At 35.9% G+C, this 20,654-nt stretch overlaps 1 protein-coding gene across 11 annotated transcripts in view; it reads right to left on the bottom strand.

Annotated features, from left to right (window-relative positions):
• Positions 1–607: 607 nt before the first annotated feature.
• The window catches only part of SOX6 (SRY-box transcription factor 6), a 377,869-nt gene continuing 357,822 nt past the window's right edge, over positions 608–20,654 (bottom strand). For 9 of the 11 annotated variants that reach the window (XM_065635311.1, XM_065635316.1, XM_065635314.1 and 6 more), the window contains 3 exons: positions 18,014–18,247; positions 15,318–15,534; positions 608–7,497 (listed from right to left, as the gene is read on the bottom strand). In XM_065635311.1, coding sequence (XP_065491383.1) covers positions 7,194–7,497; positions 15,318–15,534; positions 18,014–18,247 — 755 coding nt within the window. In that variant the 3' untranslated portion in view covers positions 608–7,193. The remainder of the gene's footprint in view (positions 7,498–15,317; positions 15,535–18,013; positions 18,248–20,654) is intronic. The other 2 variants (XM_065635320.1, XM_065635321.1) reach the window with 1 other exon arrangement.

Here is a 20,654-nt window from a genome sequence, read left to right as displayed (position 1 = left end):
ATTATAGTACAGTACACTTCAATGTAATTTATTCTTTTCCTAAGAGAACCATAACTAATTACTGAGTCAAAAGCCAATCATAATACACAAATGGCAGCAGTTTACAGACATGGCAATATGGTAACTATAGGGTTTTTTGTTGTCAACTTTGGTTAGTTTAATGTTATATGCAGTGGAAAAGGGGAAGGCAAAGAAAGAAACATGAGAACCGTTTTGTCTCGTTTCTACTCAATAAAAAATCCTTCTGAGATTATGTTGCTACCAACAGCACTTCCTGCTTACAAAATTGACGGTACCCAGTGAATATTATCAAATTAGGTTGGTTATCATGCATGTCTTCTACAGCATATGGTGTTAATGGATTTCAGTGGTTGATAAATGCCTGTGTAGAGTGGAAAGGCATGGGAAAAACCTAAGAACTGGAAGATTCAGCTGCTAAATTTAAAGAAGGCCAGCTAAACAGGCCTACCTGCGTTTTCCTGTCCATCAACTCATCGTGGTCAATCTTTAATGCTAATTACAAAGGAATAATAAGGAATGCATAGAAGAAGTCACACACACATCTCATAAAACAAAATTTATCTTTAATTTGTAAGTGTCAACAGCAGTACAAAAGATGGAGTGATGGTGAATAGATTAAGGGTAGAGAGGACAGTCTTGAGGTAAATGAGCATAAATAGGCAGTCTTATAGACACTCCCCTGAGGGGTCTAAACCCCTATCATGGCATATACTGTATCACCCAAGGATGACATGTTTAACATATCAGGAAAGCACCTTGTGCAAAAAAAAAAAAAAAGGAAAAAAAATCCCCCCCCACCCGAAACATGTAGGTAAGGTGCCAACATACACCAGAACATACTGTATATGGACAGTGTCTTTCAATTTTGTCTTTTCCATTAATAACTGAGGCAGAGGAGGAGAAGACTCTTAAAAGTACCACTGAAAGATTATTTAATATTTAATTTACCTCACGTCAATACTGCACAACAAAATCCAAGAAGTCTGTTTATGCAATGAAGCAGAGCTAAGAATAACTATTCTCTTTCTTAAACTGAGAACAGATTTTTTTTTTTAATCAGTATCCTTAGCAAACTTTTTTCTTTCTTTTTTTTTTTTTTTTTTTTTTACTGTATCAAGAGGAGAGTGTGAGATGTGATGGCAACCTTTAAGTTCATTTAAAAACTTTACACTGGACTGTACAAGATTTTTTTGATAAACTATTTACATTTTCAGACTTTAAAACATATTCAAAGCAGCAATAGACACTAGTTTTTCCTCTAAACGCCCAAATAATTACCGGCCATGGGCCCAGGTAGGTACCTGCATCGTATATAGAATTTCTACAAAGAAAACCTGCCCATTAAGTTAGCCAGTGGGTGTCCAACAAGCAGCCCTCGCCGTTAAGAGCTGCACCCACAGTGTTGCTATAGGAATCAAAGCATAGTACCTTGACAAGAGAGTCTCAGTTGTCCCAACAGCTCTACACAAACTTTACAATTTGAAACAGCAGCTAGCATGTCAGTCCAGCATGTCAGTGAATTGTGCTGATTAAATTAACATAGAGTACAATCTCACAATATACATCACAAACAAATTACAATGTCAGGAAATAAGAGTTACAGTAAGATAAGTTATGTAGTAACAGCTTATAAGCTTGTCTTAATGTAATAAAAAAATTTTTACATGGAAAATACAATAATGAATGAACATAAATGCTAAGCATTCTAATTTGCTACAAGCTGAAGAAGGGTACAAGAAAAAAAACATTGCTTTCTAGAAAGCAAAACACAAATGACAAAAGAAGACAAACGGAGAATGCACACTAGCAGGTCTGCAATGTGCAGCATACAAACAGTTAAATATTTGCACATTCCCCATACTCCAAGAGCACCAAGGACCTCACTTGTGGTTTTTAGAAAGCGGAAATTACAAAGCAAGCCATGTCACTAAGTTGCTTTATAGCTTTCATATTGCCATAAATACCAATTTGATAAGTTTTCCTTTAGCCCAGTTCACCCATCCCACCCGCTTTTTACCCAGCGTGTGAAATCTCAGAATACTTCTTTGTCACCATTTCCAACAAATCTGGTAGTTAAAAAAAGGGCAATGGATTAAAATGAAATATATTTGCATATACTTTTTTCCTTTCGTAGCAGGACAATACAGTATATCAAAAATGTAGTTTGATCTGAGAAAAATCACAGATATTAATGGGTTATATGAAAAAAAGGTTTGGGGGAAGGTTTTTTTTAAAGGAGAGTGTTTTGTAAAAGATCAAATGAGGTCATATAGTATTATTCTTTTAAAAGAACATGCTTAAGTGCCAACTTGAATCTTAAAAAAGCATGCAAAACAGCAAAGGTCCAAGCCCATCCATTAACTTCTCACAAAAACATGAAGAATTCTATCATACATTCTACTGGCTGCATCTCCAGTGCAGTTGTTTGCACCGTGGCCCTGGCTCAGCAAAGTTTGCCCCACTTAACGCCAACACTTTCCTGGTCCTCGTGACCACCATGGAAGTCCTAATGTGTTTAGTATTAAGCAGGTAGATAAATGTTTTGCTGGGGGAGGATGGGGGTGTTAATCTTGTAGTATGTTTTGCTAGGAAATGATTTTGAAATGCCATGCCTTTGATATGACCAAGAAACAAAACCAGAAAGTCAACCCAGAGAGAGGACTGTGGTTAGATTGCATTGGGACGTGGTTGTGTTTGTACTCAAAGCAGGAACAGCTGCACACCTTGCACAGGTTATCGTGTTTATTGTGACTAATGCTGCTGTTTGGTTTGCATTCCCATCCCAGAGCAATCCCATCTTTTGCCGTCCCCCTGCTCATGCGGCACCTGAGTACGCTGATTTAGAAGCACACTGCGATCCCACGTATTCTCAGCAGGCAGTTTCGCAAGCCAAATGGTAATGCTCAAACATACAGGCAGACCAGAATTGGGCCACTTCATCAGAGTCATTTCTCCATGCAAACCTGAACCCTGGAAAGCAGTTCTGTTTCCATTAAGACTTTTCCATTTTTATGAAATATGAAGCAAGCTATTCTAGCTGGTATCAGATTGGTTTGGGAGTGTTCTTCTCTTGAAAATAAGTACTCTATGATTTTCCAAAAAGAAAATATATGGTATCTGTTAATTAAATAAACTGTCTGTTCACAGAGAAAATATTATTACTATATTTGTGCATTACCTGAATGGAGTTGTTATTTTTTTGAGTCAGAGTTATTAAGGGGGACTCAAACACAGCGCTTAGAAAACAATTCCACAAGTCCTCTTTGTGTATTCTGTGAACAATTTCCCTTGGTATTAAAGCCTAACATGACAATAACATGATTTAATGAATGTAGAAAATAAAGGTTTGATATTGTTAAGTCTTGATTGCATTGGAAGGGCCATCTTAGTCCTGATAATCTTTCCAGGGATATGCTTTTGACTTCCAAATGTCATTCTTGTTAAGAAGTAAAATATCACATCAGTTTTACTTGGATTCAGAAGACTAGGTTTCCTATCAAACGCATCAGAAATTCGGTATGTTTAAATTATCAACTTTCTAAAAAAGAAGGAAGTATTCTGTGTTTGTGGAATATGCTATTAAAAATCAGTGAGAGCACAAGTGAGGCATCTTGCTGTCCCAGCTACAGGTCCACAATACTGCGCTCACACTGCGAGTGTAAATTCAGCATCTACATGAGGTACAGTGACTTGTCAGCATTTAATATGGACCAACATACACTGATATAGAACAAAAGTAAATACATAACTTATACTTCACTAAGTATCCATGAACAAAAAATAAATTCTATTTCCTATGTTATATTTACACAATTTAAAAAAATTCTAAAATGAGATGGTAAATTCATCAAAAACTTTGTTTTGAGCTCCGATTAATAAAGTAAAAATGTTGGTTTTTATCCTTATGATTGTCCTTCCTTGATTTCTACTGACATTTTAGAGCCAATGTCGGCTAATAAATAGAATAAAATGCTCATATGCACAATTCAGATTCAAATATGTTCCTCCCACTCCCCCAGCCAATAAATGCAATTTTTACCAGCTGGCGATTCCTGAACAGCCAGTCATTTTCAAGAATGTGGCTTTAACATACAGAGCATCAGCACTGAGGCAGGGCTGGAGCTAAAACAAAGTGTTCATACATACATGTATTTTGCATAAATAAATGAAATAACAAGACATAAAAATGACTCAAATCCGGCAACTGTGAGGCAGGCCCACACGAGTCGAAACAGATGACTTTTGTTCATGTAGTTTTCGTACAACAGTTTCACATTAGTCAGAAGTGATAAAAAATACCATTTATATCCAGTGCTTATAACACTTACGAAACAACATCTGTGAGTGTGTGTTTTTTTGTACTACAAGCAAAATCAAGTTTCAGTCCTAAAGAACAGTCCTTTGTTCTCCACAAGCCTGCAGAATATTATTTTGGCATGGTCGTAAAATTTTAAAAAATTAACCAACTAATCTAAATGTTTGCCTTTGTGCAAAAAAAAAATTACATAAAATACAATGCTAACAATACAGCATTCTATCTATGCAACAAAACCAGAAAAAAAAAAGAAGAGAGCAAGAGAGAAAGTGACATGGGGGGAGGGAGAGATACTTCTAACTGGACAATTATGTAAGACATTAATAAATAGTCATTTGTTTTTTTAGGAAATAATGTTATCCTCCCCCCAATCCAAGCTGAATGTATTAAAACCAGTTCAAATTCCCAAGCAATCATAAGAACAAAAAACACTTTCTATCAGTACCTTAGCCAGCTTAAAGAGGGCGCTCACCAGCTAATGACACAGCATATGCCTTTAAAGTCTTGGCTAGACCAGTTTATTGCTTATTAGACATGGACTCAGAACACATTTAAATAAATATTAAAAATATAGCATTTTGCTCCAAATTACAAAATGGTCAGAGAAATTTGACCATTGTGTTTCTATGCCATTATCTTTATAAATTGTCCTGTAAATTGAACAATCTTCTTTGTCTTGGGGTTTGTTCTTGCACATTTCAATGTGATTCCTACAGTGGCAACAATGGCTATCTCTGTTCCAACAGGTATTAGTGGGGCTATAAGGAAAATGGCTGCTCCTGGTACAGCATCTTGTCATTGCACCTCACATGAATCTCTGCAAGACAGGTTGCCAGCAGGAGGACAGCCAGCATTAACACTGTACTGCTGTCATTGTCTGGGCCCTACACGAAGCCGTTCGGCTTGTGGGAAGATTCCCACAGACTTCAAGAGGAGCTGCTCTAGGCCCACTCATGCCTCTCAGCCTGAGTCTGAATTTATCACCAATGTGCTGAAGACATCCAATTCAAAACAAAAGCTGAGGGGATGGGGAAGCTTCAGCACACATATGCACCAGGCCCATTGGATCTGCCTATATATGCAGTGATGTACTTGTGAACAGGAGTGGAGTGCGAGGGAAAAGAATAAAGGCGATTTCTTCTCTGCCTCTGAAATTTAATAAAATTGCAATCTTTGAATATCTGTCTCCTGTATATCTTCCAGAATTTTCACTAGCAATTGCAATAGTTTCTAGAAGTAATACAAATTTAAAAATTAGTTTCTATAGCACCTTATATCCAAAGATCCCAAAGCACTTGATAAGCATTCATCAAGATCTGGCTGAGACTCCCACATGACTACTATTCAATAAATATTTTTGATGCACCATTTTCCCAGCTTTGCAAGGGAAAAATTTGTGTGGCCTTCCCTCCCCCACTAGGAGTCTCACATATAAATCACTGCATAAATACTTAAGGTAGCAAACAGTTCTTTCAGGTGACAACAGGAACATGATGTACAGAGCCATGATTCACTGCAGGACTCTACAGGCCCTAAAAATTCATCATGGTGGACTGTACGTGCAGTTTGGATTTTACATCTGCCTTTGCTGTCTTAAGTATAGAGGTTTATAACTATAAATGCATTTTTTTAGGAATATTTGTACTGTATGTACATATGAGTACTCACTTTATTTTGCATTACATAGAGCAGAGCGTTTCCAAGTGCTCCTTGAACACACAGTGTTACAGCAACAACTGAATTTCTCATTCATAAATGTCATGTTCATTTTAGTAGCAGGTGCACTTTTATTTTCATATACCTGTGTAATTTAGGGAAGGAGAAAGAAGCGGCTCTTTAAAATATCAGTAAGGAATTGTAAGTGTAATGCCACCAACAGTACTTTTAAAAATAAATATTAAGTATTTGGACCCTTGACATTCTGGAATGAATAAATTATTTAAGAGAAAATGTGTTAAGACTGAATGCAAGGGTTAAAAGCAGAGGGGTAGAGAATGTAATCAGAGGTGGCCTCACACTGCTAAGACAGGCCTGTCCATAGCTGGTGATCGCTCTTTTGTGCTTACTTAAAATTTCACACTAATGGCACATCAAGAGGCAAAAGCAATTGGGCACATGCACTATGGCAACCATGTTCACTACTTAAGAATATCCTGTCTCCAGATTCCTGAGTACTTTACCATATTCTGGAAAAAATTAGGTTTTATATATAATTTTTTTAAGATGCCAAAGGATTGTCTAAGACTTTACAGTGTCTCCTTTAAGACTTTTTTTAAGTGTTAAGATTCAAAAGTTACGAAAAGTTTGGCACATCCGAAGTTCAGCTATACATATGGAAAAAAGGGAATTCAGAGACTATTTTTTAAAGACAAGCTATGATGCACAGATGTGCACACTTGTGGACTTGTTCTGTTTCACAATATGAAATCTGCAGGTTTTGTTTTCTAAAATAATCCAGAATAAAAACACATTCACAACCTGTAGGCTGGCACAGCATACCTGAGTGAGAATGTAGAACCCCCATCTAAAACAGTAACTTAAACCTTTATCAGCATCCAAAAGGAAAAAGACAAAAGGTAAGACTTGTAAGACAGCTATTGATTCATATAAGTTTTCAAGTCCTGATGCCTGATATTTAATATATGTCTTCATCTAAATTTAAAAACAAAAACGAAAAACCCAAGTTCATGAAAAATTAGGGAAACAATCTGTCTCACACATTAAGAAACATTTAAGACCATTCTGCTGATGTAACTGTAGGAGCCACACATGCATGCAGGCTCTTTAAGAACTTTTGTTCAAAAGAAACCCAAAAAAACCCAAATGAGTCTCAGTACTTTAATTCTGTGAACACTCCTCAGTTGGCACTGACTGCCTCATGGGCTTCGTTTTCACTACTATAGTCTGATTTGGGATCATCCTCATAGTCCTCGTACATTTCTATTTCATCCTCTCCATTTATCATTTCATTTCCAGCAAGGCTTCCGCTGTCCGTCTTCATACCATAAGTGCTCTGAATGACGGGGATGCTGGGCTCCGGGCTGGCAGAGGTGCTCGAGCAATCTGATGTCATCTGAGGTGATGGCGTGGTAGTCGCCATGGTGATAGCACCAGGATAGACAACCCCCGTTCCCGTGGTGATTGGAATTTGAGGCTGTTGTCTGGAAGGAAAAACAAGAGGGGAATGTGATTTCCTGTGGTCAGAGGGGGGAAGACCTTCTGCAAGTCCAAATGAAAGAAAAGCTGGTGGTTTCCTAGAAAGGCTGCATGTGTTCCTCTGGAACTCACAGGCTGGTCCTATGCAGAATTGGTTCATCTTAGCTCCCCCCAAGGACAACTGTATTATGTATTGTATGTGTTTATTTAAACCATACTGCGAACCAGAACTTGGACAGAGATCATCAAAAAGCTTCAGGCACCTGCGTGATGCCCAACTGCCAGTGTAGACATCATGTATGCAAAATTTAAATACTCCAAACTCCTGACAAGGGCTTCTGTTAATGAGTGGACCTCAAGATTACCTGTAAACACCTAAATGGGCAGACAAGTGACTAAGAAACATTGTCCAACTGTAAGTATGTAATTCACTATTTAAGTGCTAAGAGACTCCTGCATCACTTAGAAATACTTTTGATACTTTTTTGCTTGTTTTTGATTTTTATTTAAATCCATGATCAGAATGTCGTTTGTTCTTCAGAAGCAATTTTTTTTTTTTAAGTTTTTTTTTCTATGGTAACAGTCTACAGAAATTAAGACTTCCCTCCTGAGGACCCAATGTCAGATCTGATTTATTCTGACAATGCAAACACATGTGAAGACTCAATTAAGGGTGCACTACCTCTACTTTTGATACATCTTACCTTCTGATGTCTAGCTTTGCACTATGCAATGTTGTCTTTTTCATGGGTGTGTGATTTTAAGCATACTGGAGCAATACCACACTTCAACTAAAATTAGCTTATATCACTGCCAGTCAAGCAATTCAATAGAAGCTTTACTGTAAGAATGTACATAGTTGTACTAAGTGATGCAATGTCTCTTCTTACAGTGATGTATGTTTATTCAAATGCTGAGTAAAGGTCATGTTGCTGACCCATTCCATGCTCAAGCCCTTATTGGCTACAAATTAATTAAATCTACTTCTTACATTTGGGTTAATTAATGAATAACATACTTTCTATATTAAAACAGTCATACAAATATTCTCATATTATTTCTGGATCATCACCTTTAGTAAAGCTAAGAGAAAAAGAAGGGATGTAACTTGTCTGAAGGAAAAGACTCTTCACTGTACCTTAGGTGCAATACTTAATTAATATACTCCACTACCAGAAACACCCAAGTGCCCTGGAAGATGCTGGTCTAGTATCGCCTAGTTATTGAACACACTAGCCTATTTGCATAATATATTTACAGAACCATATATTTCAATGTATTTCCAATCTTCTTTAGAGCAATATTGACCAAGTATTAGAGAAAGATTGTATCATTTTAGCAGGAGAAACAGTGTCAGATGAGTTTGGATAGTCTAACAAATCTATAGCTTCTTAACCACAATGTCATTCTATGCTAAAATTGAGAAAAGGACGTTCCATAAACCAGTTTCTCACAAGTTCTTAATCATTGGCTAAATCAATATACAAAATAATGTAAAACTTATTTATAAGACCCTAAATGTTGAGTCTTTATTGTTCATTGATCAATACTGTTTTTGAAAAATATCACACTACAGACTTACTGGGAAACTAAAGTCCTTCAGGTTTGGGAATCAATACAGACAGCCAAATCATGAACATTCTGTGTAAGATAATAGTAAAATCATATGTATTACTGTCATTGCTGGTGCTGTTATCCTGACTCTTAGAGCCTCTGCACAGCTTTAGAAATTCAAACATCTGTTCTACAAGTATGGTACACCTGGCTAGCAGCAAGCAAAAGCATTGCAGTAATTCATTTGACACAGTCATTATAATCCCGTTTGCAAATGATGATTTGCAGACGGTTTACAAACAGCTAGGGATTTTTCACTAAATTTTCACTTTTTAAATGGTCTGATAAATGTTCTGTGAGAGCAATTTTCAGCCAATGTATTTGCTTGCAAGTGGTTTTCTGCAAACATCTTTCAATACTTTATCCATAAAATTGAACACCTACCTCACATGGGAACATTTCTGTTTTAGGCTTGCATGTTGTCAGGAGTATAAACTATTACTGTGAAAAACTCAAATGTACCTCCCCCACAAGTTTTAGACACAGAAAATGTTCACATTAATGACTGTTTCCACAAAGCAAAGGAAAAAGAAACCCACACATGGTCACAGCAAAATTCTACACAGTTGTCGCCAGGCCATACACAATTCTTTCTAATCTGCCCATCTAATAACTAATGGTACTAGTCTTTTTCTAATATTTCATAGAATAAATACATTCACAAAACAAAGCATACTCAGTCATTCACCAAAGAACATCACAATATTAATGCCAAAAAATGTTTTGAGAACAGTTGTTTTTACAACTCTTCTAAGAGTTGTAGAATCTACTCAAAGAATGATTGAGTGCAAGCTGCTCTTTTGTTATAGATGACAGTAAGGATCAGAACTGTAGTAACCACCTCTACCTCTCCACCCAAAATATTTTCTACTTTTTTAGAAGCAAATTGCCATAAGCAGCAAAAAGGAAAAAAAATATGTTTAGGACAGGGTTGTGAGGTGTCTGGATAAAGTGATGGTTGTCAGTGTTAGGCCCTAAAGGACAGACCAAGATAAGAAATTCGGATATTCTTTCAAGTGCTTATCAAATCAGCAAAACACTTTTGCATATCTGCATTTCAGTGAGACGGTATACTTGTCCAAGTACAAACCATTTCAAAGTATAAAGGAAGCAGGTCATTTGAGCATAATGAAGCAGAATTTACAGAGATAACTTTTACTTGAGAATGCACCAAACGGATGACAAATTATAGAATGTATCTAACTGGTAAAGAACTTCACCAGTGTAACAGAAAAGTTAAAGGCTTGCTGAATTTGTCATTCCTAAATGCAGTTCTTTTTTACATGTGAAACAAAAATCAGACGTGGTGTACATGCCTGCAGCTGGGTGAGTAATAACCGTGAGCTTTAGATTACCTGTATCTTGCCATGGACCTGTAAACCTGTGGTAACTGTACTGCCTAAATGGGAAGTGTCTCAAATTGCTATCCATTTGCTAGCAAAAATTTGCTAGCACTTAAACATGGGCACCCATACACCCACAGTAAATGGACACCTACCTCTCACTTGAACCCTGTTATTATTAATATTTAGAGCTGATCAGGTTGTCGCTGTAAATTCTGCTCAAGTTGCTCCATTACATCCCAGGAAGCCTTATTTTAAAATATTGCAAACTATATGGATGGCATATGTTACTGGAGATAAGTGTTATCATTTTCTAAGTAATTAAATTGTACAGGATGGGGAGGAGGAGCATTTATTTAAATATTAACCACTCTCCCTGAAAGGAAAAGTTGGAGTTTCTAACCTATGACTCTTGCCATTATGTTTTCTTTCATTTGTAGTTCTTAAAGGCATTAATGTTAGTGGTACTTTTTTATAATATTAAATTCCACATGTTCAATCCTTGTCTCTAGCTAGAGTTTTGCCTATCATAGGACCTTGCAGTGAGGAGATAAAAACATACTTTACTGCAAGCTACAGGTTACAATTCAGCTCAGTTGCACATGGTTAAAGCAAGGATTATTTTTGTCTGGTTAAGATTTCCAGAACCCAACATTAATCCTCCTGTCTATTCAGTTCTGTGAGGAACAATGATGCACGGCTACATACTCTGGCTTCAAACCGCTCCTGTCTCCACCATCTCCTCTTTCCCAAATAAATCCTTATGTGGCCAGTTACTACAGGTCACTTGCCTCTCTGCTCTGCCAGCATTGCTAACATGTCTGTCCAGTCTGGGGCCGAAGATTTAGCCCAAAATAGTTAAGTAAACATAAAAAAGGAGGTAACATTAAAATTCTTAGGCCAATTGACCTGCCCACAAGTTTGTGGCATTAATATTCTTTGGATTTTCCTGGAGAATGTTCCACTTTTGACTTTTGCAAAACTAGCTAAACATTTAAATTGGCAAATTACCATTGTTTTCTGATCCCTTCCCAACTATTTTCTGACAGCTCTTTAAAGGACTGAAGCAAAATCGATTGCATCAAGGAAAATGCTTATATGCTACACACCCCTGAAACTTACATTCCCCTAAGGAATGAAATAACAGTAAATCTCACAAAAGCATCCATTGTGTACTTACTTTAAATTCAAGCTACAGGAGTATAATATTACAGCCTTATTCAAAACTGTAGTCTAGCAACATTCAGACTATGTGTGTACAGTAGTTATAAACACTATAGAGGCTTTCTTCTAAACATCTTACACTGGTAAAACACAAAAAAGTTACTGCTTACATCATTTTGCAGAGAAATGTATATATCATATACTCATATTTAGAGTGTATTAGACTGTAAAAATGACTGAGAATTGAATTATTTTTGTAAGACAAGGCAACAAAAGACTCTTAGCTTAAAATGTCTGAATTTATGGTTTATACATGATCCATTTGTTAGTTCACATTTATTTATGCTTTACAAAGAAGTACTATTGAAGATAAATTGTAAATCACTTGAAGTCCTTTCAGGGATTAACTTAGACTGAAGTTATCATTCAGAATTTCCTATTAATAATTTCATTATTAAAAATAACTCAATTATTTTTAAGACAGATTCAGCTTCCACTAGATTAAAACCAGCAATTTTTTAATATCCTCTGCATTAAACATGAATTATTTCTGTATATTATCTGACTCATTTGGAACAAAATTCATACATGTAAGGATGCAACAGAAAGCCTATGCACATCTTAAATTCCATTCTGTTCTTTAAAATACTTGCCAGTTCCTAGATTTTTGTGCTGGTCTATCACATACATAACATTTTCTCAAAACCTGAATTTTCTGCCCAATTTATTCCAAGAAATTTTCACTGTCGTGGTTTTTTTTGGAGCTTTTCTTCAAAAATCAGAATAGAACCTGGCCATTCATTAGCTTATTCATCTTTTATTTTAAAGCCTGGCTAGTTTGTATATTGAGATTCTCTAAACAACTTTTGTGCATCTTACCAATGTTTACCAAAGAATGTGGCTCACTGAAGTAAGCAGTATGACCTTTCTGCATTTTAAAAGTTCAAGCAGTGTAAAACTCTTTCTGCATTTGTGGTGGGGGGGTGTTTCAGTTGTATACAAGGAAGGATTATTCTATGCTAGCCAATGGCTCACCCAGGGGGATCTGATAGGAACCAGCCCTTACTGGATTGCTTAAGCACCAAATGTACATTTGGTATAAGAGGATTCCAAACACAAATATGAAATAATAATTTTTTTCTTGCTATTTATACTTTGCTCTGGCTACCTGTTTTGAAAGTCTGCCTTTCTCTTCATATCTCCTATTTATCTTTTTATCCTGTGATGATAATTTTTTGCCATTTGGGCATATGTGTTCCCTACTTAATTGGTATGGTCTTTAAAAAGAAAAAAAAAAGCAGTAGGACTTCAAGCAGTATGAAGCATTTGGCATATTTCATTGGAGTCTGTTTTATACTTTTGTGCTCTGTCTTACACTGAAATATTTACTTTAAACATAGAGTATATTCCATTCTAAAAAACACGTTTGTCTCCTATTTAATTCTGAAAAGGAAACTTCATCTCAACTCTCACATCTACAGTTCTGAAGGACAGTTTATGCTGTTCATTCCATCAAAACAGTGGAAAAATGATGGGTGAACAAGGTCAGTTAGGAAAACTGTTTCAGCTGATGTTTTATGTGATATTTATGTTAAACACAAGGAAGAGTAAGTTTAAAAAGTTAATGGGCTCAATTGCTGTGTTTCACTTCATTATAATCTGATTTGGATTAAACGTTGGAGTTTATTACTCAGTAAACTGTTCTGCTGAAATAAATAATGCCAGGTTTAATGTTTCAATTCAATAAACTGTCCTTGTCTGGTTTTTTCACCTTTTTTACTTGGTCTCTTCTAAGAACTTTGTTTTAATTTTTTCTTTAGGGAAAAAGGGAATTTGGGGCAACAGTGAGAAGTCACAGAAAAGAATGAAATAATTTTTTAAAATCACAGCCCGTGTTTCCTCAGTATCAAAATTTATATTTATATTTAACTGCAACATGGATCTCACTTCACCTTTAGTGAACACATTCATTAGACTTCATACCCCCTTTTTCATCATTTGCATAACTAAAAGTCATTGTTTCTCATAAAGTACACTGCATCATTATATAAGTGCACAAAGGTAATTTACTCTTACTTTAAAACTTCTTCAACATGGATAGAGTATGGTGAACTGGATTTAACATAAATATGAACTAGAACCAGTCCTTTCAAAAAAATTGTGACATTCTTGTTGTTTTTGCAACGATACGATTTGATATATGAGAAAGATGTTATATTTGGGTTCCAGCAGCAGTTTAATTTTGAATAGCTTTCATTATATATATATTTCTTTTATCACAATATCGCTCTTTAAGTACACACTTTTAGAAGTTTCTTAAATCCGTCCTCCATATTCACCTCCATATTTACCCACCACTTCCAATGTGTAAAATGCTACTGCTTAATACTGTTTTGAATTAGCAAACAATTCTCAAATTGTCCAGACTGCTGTTTTGGCATTCCTTTTGAATTTCTTGTCTAGATGTGATTTGGTCTGTCAATCTGCTTTGAAAGACATAAGCTAGAGTTTCATTCCCTTGATCTGAATATACTTGGCGACGTATAAATTCAAATTTCTATTTAGAGTCCTATGTACAATTTTGATGGAAGCCTATTAGTAAACAATTTCCCTTATAGCGAAGAACAAAAAACAATGTCAAAACTATAGACTGGAAGGCTATTTCAAGATATCAAAACCCCTTCTATTTACTGGTTAAGAAAGAGCCCACATTGTTGCATGCTGTACCACAAAATAATTGACTGCAACAGGAGTTCTGCATCCCAAGCCAAAAATGAGGGCACATAATCAACGTCAAGGTCAATTATCTGGTAGTGAAGTACCCAACAAAAGGAGACTATTGTGATTAGAGAAATAAGCAGAACATTGTGAATTTGGAAAGGCTGGCACTGGAGATAGCTTTTAAACTCTCTGTAAACCACCAGAAACATTGCGTTAGAGCACTGAACATCACAGATTAATTCATGAAAAAAGAGGAGAGAAATCAGTTATGGTGCAGTTGTTTCACTGGACTTTGGTTGTCTTTAGCCTTTCATAGTGCTGCTTTCTCTGCTGAAGACTAGAGGAAATACTGTTAAAAAACCAGACATTGTTTTTAAAACCGTGCCAGGATCTTTTTGAGCCATATATTTCAAGTTGTAAATCTACCCAGTCTATCTATGCATTATTTGAGATACTCTTCCTAAAACATTTATTTTTTTTAAATATTTTTCCACAGTTCTATATATAACAAAATTCTTACTAGCCTCATGCTATGATATTCATGTGTGTTCCTAATGGAACTTCTATTATTCCTCTTCCTTTTCCCTTTTCTCTACTCTCCTGACTCCTTATTCTACACAGGAATAATCTTTTGTGCTTTCTCTTTGTTATTGTCTTAAATTGGGAAATGATCCTGGAGTCGTCACTAACCCAGAAGGGATTAGCTTACTAATAACTCACAAAAGACGTGATGTAAACCTTTCAGGCTAATGGGAAACAACTTCTTTTGACTTTAAAGAATTCCATAATCAGTCTCACAATCAGCATTCGGTGGCAAGCTGATAGCTCTATATTCCATGATAGATCTTCTTTTTTTAATAAGGTTTTACAGGTTCAAATCTTTACCTTTTAAATAACATTAGTCAGTGACTTAGACTGATAAGTCTATTTGTTTTCAAACAGCATGCTCTGTCTTTGAAAACAATTACAAGAATAGTACTCACCCTACAGTAAAAAACTGCCTCATCTCCTGCCTTCGAGACCTCATCAGCTGTTTGTATTCACCAATACGCAATTTCTTTCCATCAACGATGCAGGTACGTTTTGGTCGAGGTTTGTATTTATAATTAGGATACTTTTCTAGGTGGATTTTACTTAGCCGTGCCTGCTCTTCATAGTAAGGTTGTTTCTCTTGATTTGACATGGACTTCCAGCGAGATCCTGTTAACACAAAACATTAGTGAGTGCTCAAGTAAAGCAGGTTTAGCTTTACACGTAAGCATTTCAACATGACTTTTTGTCATAATAAACACATTTAAAATAATTGAATTAAATAAAGTGATTTGAATTTACATCAGCCAGCACGTATATTGGGATGCACAACCAGAGACACCTTAAAAGAACCTTGACTTTCAGATACTTCTGCAGACCAAACATATATAAATCTCTATTAAATAGGTGCACTTAAAATCAATAGTTGCTTCTCAAAATCTCTGCTCATGCTGCAAAACAGACATTTATTTTTTTTACAATATGAGCATTAATCTGTGAATAGTTCTATACCTTTGTAATACCACACACGGTGTTATGGTTAAGTAAGGTCTACGACCATACTTTTCTTGTTATAAGCTTAACAGATTGCCTAGGGATACATGCTTCTTTGATAGTTTTATCTGGTTTTACAGTCCTACTAATAGATATTAATATCTTGCTAAGAAGCAGGAAAAAAAAATAACAAAACCTTATAGATTTAACAAAATTATGAAAAATCCCTTGCTGTCTAGTTGTCTTAAATTTACTGATCTTCTGATATAAACTTGGCATAATATTGGCACCTTACCATATTTTAAATCCTGTTATGCATATTACCTTCCAACCAGATGTAATAAATGCACAAAACTGCACTGAGAAAGTTACATTTAGCAAACTTATACTTAAAAAAGAAAGAAAACCAGAAAGCACATTGTAATTATATACACAGCTTCAGGTACTGTAAACTCTCATTGGAAGCTGCACCAATAAAAAAGTTTAAAAATTAACAAAGTGTACACAGGAAGAGGAAAAAGCATTCAGATCTCTTGTATTGTTTATAAGGAGCTATCTAAACACTTGAATAGAGAAGGGATTTTTTTTTTTTTCCCAGGGGCTAAAAAATGCAGAAAATAGCTTTTTGGTGTCTTTTAGATGAATAAAACTATTACAGCTGTGGTAAACGTGGGTGGAAGCTATTCTTTTACCAAGATTTTTCATACATCAACAAATGGAAAAGTTGTATAAATATTATCCGTAGCCAGCAATACTCTGTGTCAGTTCTAATATTTCAGTCTCTTTTCTCATTGTCCCGGAAAAGTTGCACAGATATATAGACATAGACTTATTTGTGCCAGAGCAGATACTGACAGGTTAATTCCATGGTTAACAAACGCCCAATAGCTGGCACTTCTGAAATATTTATGCTGGAAGTTTACATTTTAATGAATACAGTTACTATGCTCCTAATAGTTTTTTCACAGAATGCACACAAATAATATAGAATCCCTACAGCTGCCAACACTGAAACAGTGCAGGTCTTATACAAAACTGAAAGGCTATTCATATAACTTACTTAGATGGTAGACAAAAATATGAGAAGTACTAAGTAAGATTTTGGAAGTTTTAGGACAAAGTAACATTTATTTCTGTGTATTCTTGCCTCTGATTGAACTAACATGCTACAAGCTTTGGTAAGAACATATTTGAACTCAAAGTTTACAATAAAATGATTACAGAGGAAACGTGATTTTTACTTTTATTTATTACGAGTTACATTTGGAATCTGTCTTCCACTTCAAAGACTCAAAAGCAAATATGGGTTTTAACATTTCAACACTCATTCTCACATATGTTTCTAATTCTCCAGAGGGGTCTTAACAAGCAAATCAGAATTTCTCAAAAATGAGCTAATTTATTTCAACAGTGGCAAAATATAATCCATGGTATATTCCCTGATCATCCCAATCAATACGAATTAAATATTAACTATGGTGTCTTTTAACAAAGCAGTATTTTAATTGTATGATACTAGTGCCTCCTTAGCTTTTTGAATATTGTAACATTTTGAATCAATGATCATTTTGCATGTGAAAAGATATGCATGTACAGGTCTTTTGAACTAGGCCAGGTTTTTTTCTTTGATACTGCACTGTCTGACATAAACCTTTGATTTTGATTTTGTACTTTTTTTTTTTTTTTCCCCCAGTAATTACTCCAGCAAGTATAATTTTGCATTCAGGTGATTTGTAGTTCAGGTGATTTCTAATGGGATCTTGCAATTAGACCTTTTATCTGGATACACTCTTGCAGCAGATTTCACAAAACATTCCTTCTGAAGCACATTGTGAACTCTACTGTTCGAAGGGACAGAAAAGGAAAAGGAAGGGAACGAAAATGAAAACAACTTGTGAGTCTTCATTTGTGTAAGTTGCAGTAATTCCAATTTCAGTGAACATCTCTCGAACAAAATATGCCTTAGAACTACAGAAGTTGCACATCCAAGAAGGAAGTAACTAGCCTGTGTCACCAATATAAATAACCTCATCTTTCCACAGCTCCAAAAATAACTAACCTCTGCCAATTGCCACTACTATACCAAAGCCTTCTATGCCTCCCTCAGTTTTGGTTCAATGACAGTCACACAATTTATTCATTGTCTTGCACTTACCTAGGATTTTGCTAATGTTGGAGTTGTGCATGTCAGGGAAGGCCTGAAGAATTTTTCGACGCTCATCCTTTGCCCAAACCATGAAAGCATTCATTGGTCGTTTGATGTGCGGTTCGCTACTGGCTCGGCCTCGCGAATCCCGGTAGACTCGAGCTTCAGCCACAGTGGCACCTCCTGTTGGCCAACAATAATACTGCTGTAGTTTAGCTGCAGAGCCATTCATTGCTTTACTTCCTGTAATGTCAGGGCAGGAAGAAACAAGATGGATGCAAAACATTATTAGGTGGATTATGCAAGTGTTTTCAGTGCTGTGTTTATTTTCGCCTCATTCTCTTTTCTCTCTCTCTTTTTGCTGCCAGATCTATGAGAGAGAGGGACAGAAAGGATATCCAGTGATTTCAATGTAATGGGTCAGGCTCACCTAGCTGAAGGCATCAACATCTGAGTGAGGAAAAAAATTGCACTGGTATTTCTCCAGTTAAGGTATGGAGATTTGAAAAAGCTTCCGTTTGGGACTTTAACCTAGCATACATGTTCTGAATGCTCAACAAAACTCACACAAAAGTTACACTTGAGAATAAAAACTGATGTAGACCTGTTCACACAAATAGTTTACAATGACTTTGCTGCTTGAGCAGCAAAGCATGTGCCAACCATTTCATAAAATAGATTATATAGTACACCAGGTACATGCTGCTAGTTGTATGGGTCCAATTACATTTGAAGCTGAACATTTTAAAGTTGCATCTGCTTTAGCTGAATTTTAGATGTGTCTTAGAGCATTCAATTACATGTATGTAATAAAACTGTCTGCCTTCAACAGGTACACACACAGCGTCCTGGAGCTTCTGGAATGGGAGACAAGCACTCCAGCTTCTCCATGCCTGCTGGGCTTTAATGTGCCCCAGTGTCCTGTCATTACCCACCATCAAGTCAACTTGTTCATGCTAAACTTAACCAGATTTTTTAATGCATCCAGCCCTGCTTCTTGACCACAAACAGCAAAGCTCCCTGGGGGTTTAGAGTTCACAGAACTGAGTATGAGGTGTAGAACTAGCTAATACAGGAGACAGAGATAACTGAGCCTAGACGAGGTGTGCTTTTACCAGAAAAACATTTACAATTGTGATGATAACATATGCTTTTAGGTTTACACCTTAGCTATAAAAGAAACGCAAAAAGTCTTTACAGTGGGAGAGTGACATACTTAGTCTTATGCCTCATCAAATTGTTCATGTAATTCAACACCTTGAAAAAGCAAGGTACATGACAACAAATTAGAACAGCAACAAGACTTGTGTTTTTGTAAACTCTTACAGCTCCCGGCACAGATTTACCTGACAAAAATCAGAAGATTAGTTCTTTACACTAAGTAAATGACTGCAGATTTACTGATTTCAGTGACTGACTCACAATATTTTAATTGTGCAAAAACTAAGTTTCCTAATTTAGTGTGAAAACACTACGATAGGTATACCGTTTTAAAAATTCTATATAGGAAATACATTTACATGAAAAAAGCCCTAAAATAGAGGATGCATAACTAATACACTACCTTTTTGCCAACAGGTCCACAGTACATTAATTTCATTTAAAACGCTTTGACCATACAGGATAAATTGATTTTGCTTTATATGGTGTTGACAGCCATGTTTATTGTGCAGTGAAATGTAGTGTAGTTTCGAGCTGACTATATCCATCAACACGGGGCTATATGCTGACTACTGGGCCAGATGAAGACATACATTACCCTGAGAGCAAAACACTCGTTCGTATACAGCAGTGTCTTCTCCTGAGGATCACCACGGTAATTTATGATGCCTCCAGTGCCATTAGTTTACAATTGACACCAATTTGGCAATTTGTATACTAACGTGTGCACATAAAAGAAGACAGGTTTGTGGCAAATGTGAGATGCAAAACTATTTTAATACTATTCTAAGTTAAGTACCATGCTACAGGTGTTCAGCTTTCACAGGAGGCTGCAACTGCAGTCAGCTTTTTATTGCAAAAAGGAACAATAGCTTTGCTGAGGGACCCGCATGTAGGACCAATTTAGGGGTGTGTGTGGTTAATGAGGTACTGTGCGTTGTTGTCAGAAGGCTTGGAACATGCATATCCAAGATACGGTCCTTTGAGAGACGATATGTTTATTGTGAAACTGTAATGAGTTACATAGTAAGTCAATGCTGAAACATTTATTGAGACAAACAGCTGTATAATTTGAGAAGAATCAAATATATCAAGTAATGGTTGTTCCATCTTTTAAAATAGTACTATAAAATTTGTAACCAGTATGTGGGCAATTAGGAAATTGGTGACAAATTAAAAAATTTAAATTATTATTGATGAAAAAGTTGTCATTTGTTATTCAGCTACTCTACTCACAGTGAAGAGGACATATTTGAATCCACATTATGATTTTCCATCTTTTACTTTCCCAAAGATACTTATTCATTATGGCTAAGGAGTTTGTCTTTAACCCTTTCTAACACAATTTTGGCCTGACCTTTCAATCCTAATGCAGGCAAAGTGTAAATTTACTATTATCAAGACCATAGGCTGACTTTTTAATCTGGATAGAATTTTGATAGGAAAGTAAACAAACAAACCCCCCCACATCATAAATGATCTATTTTTC

The sequence above is a fragment of the Caloenas nicobarica genome, chromosome 5 (genome assembly GCF_036013445.1).
Source record: "Caloenas nicobarica isolate bCalNic1 chromosome 5, bCalNic1.hap1, whole genome shotgun sequence".
NCBI lineage: Eukaryota > Metazoa > Chordata > Aves > Columbiformes > Columbidae > Caloenas > Caloenas nicobarica.
The sequence above is the reverse complement of the archived record's forward strand: the minus strand, read 5'-3'. Positions and strand labels throughout refer to the sequence as shown.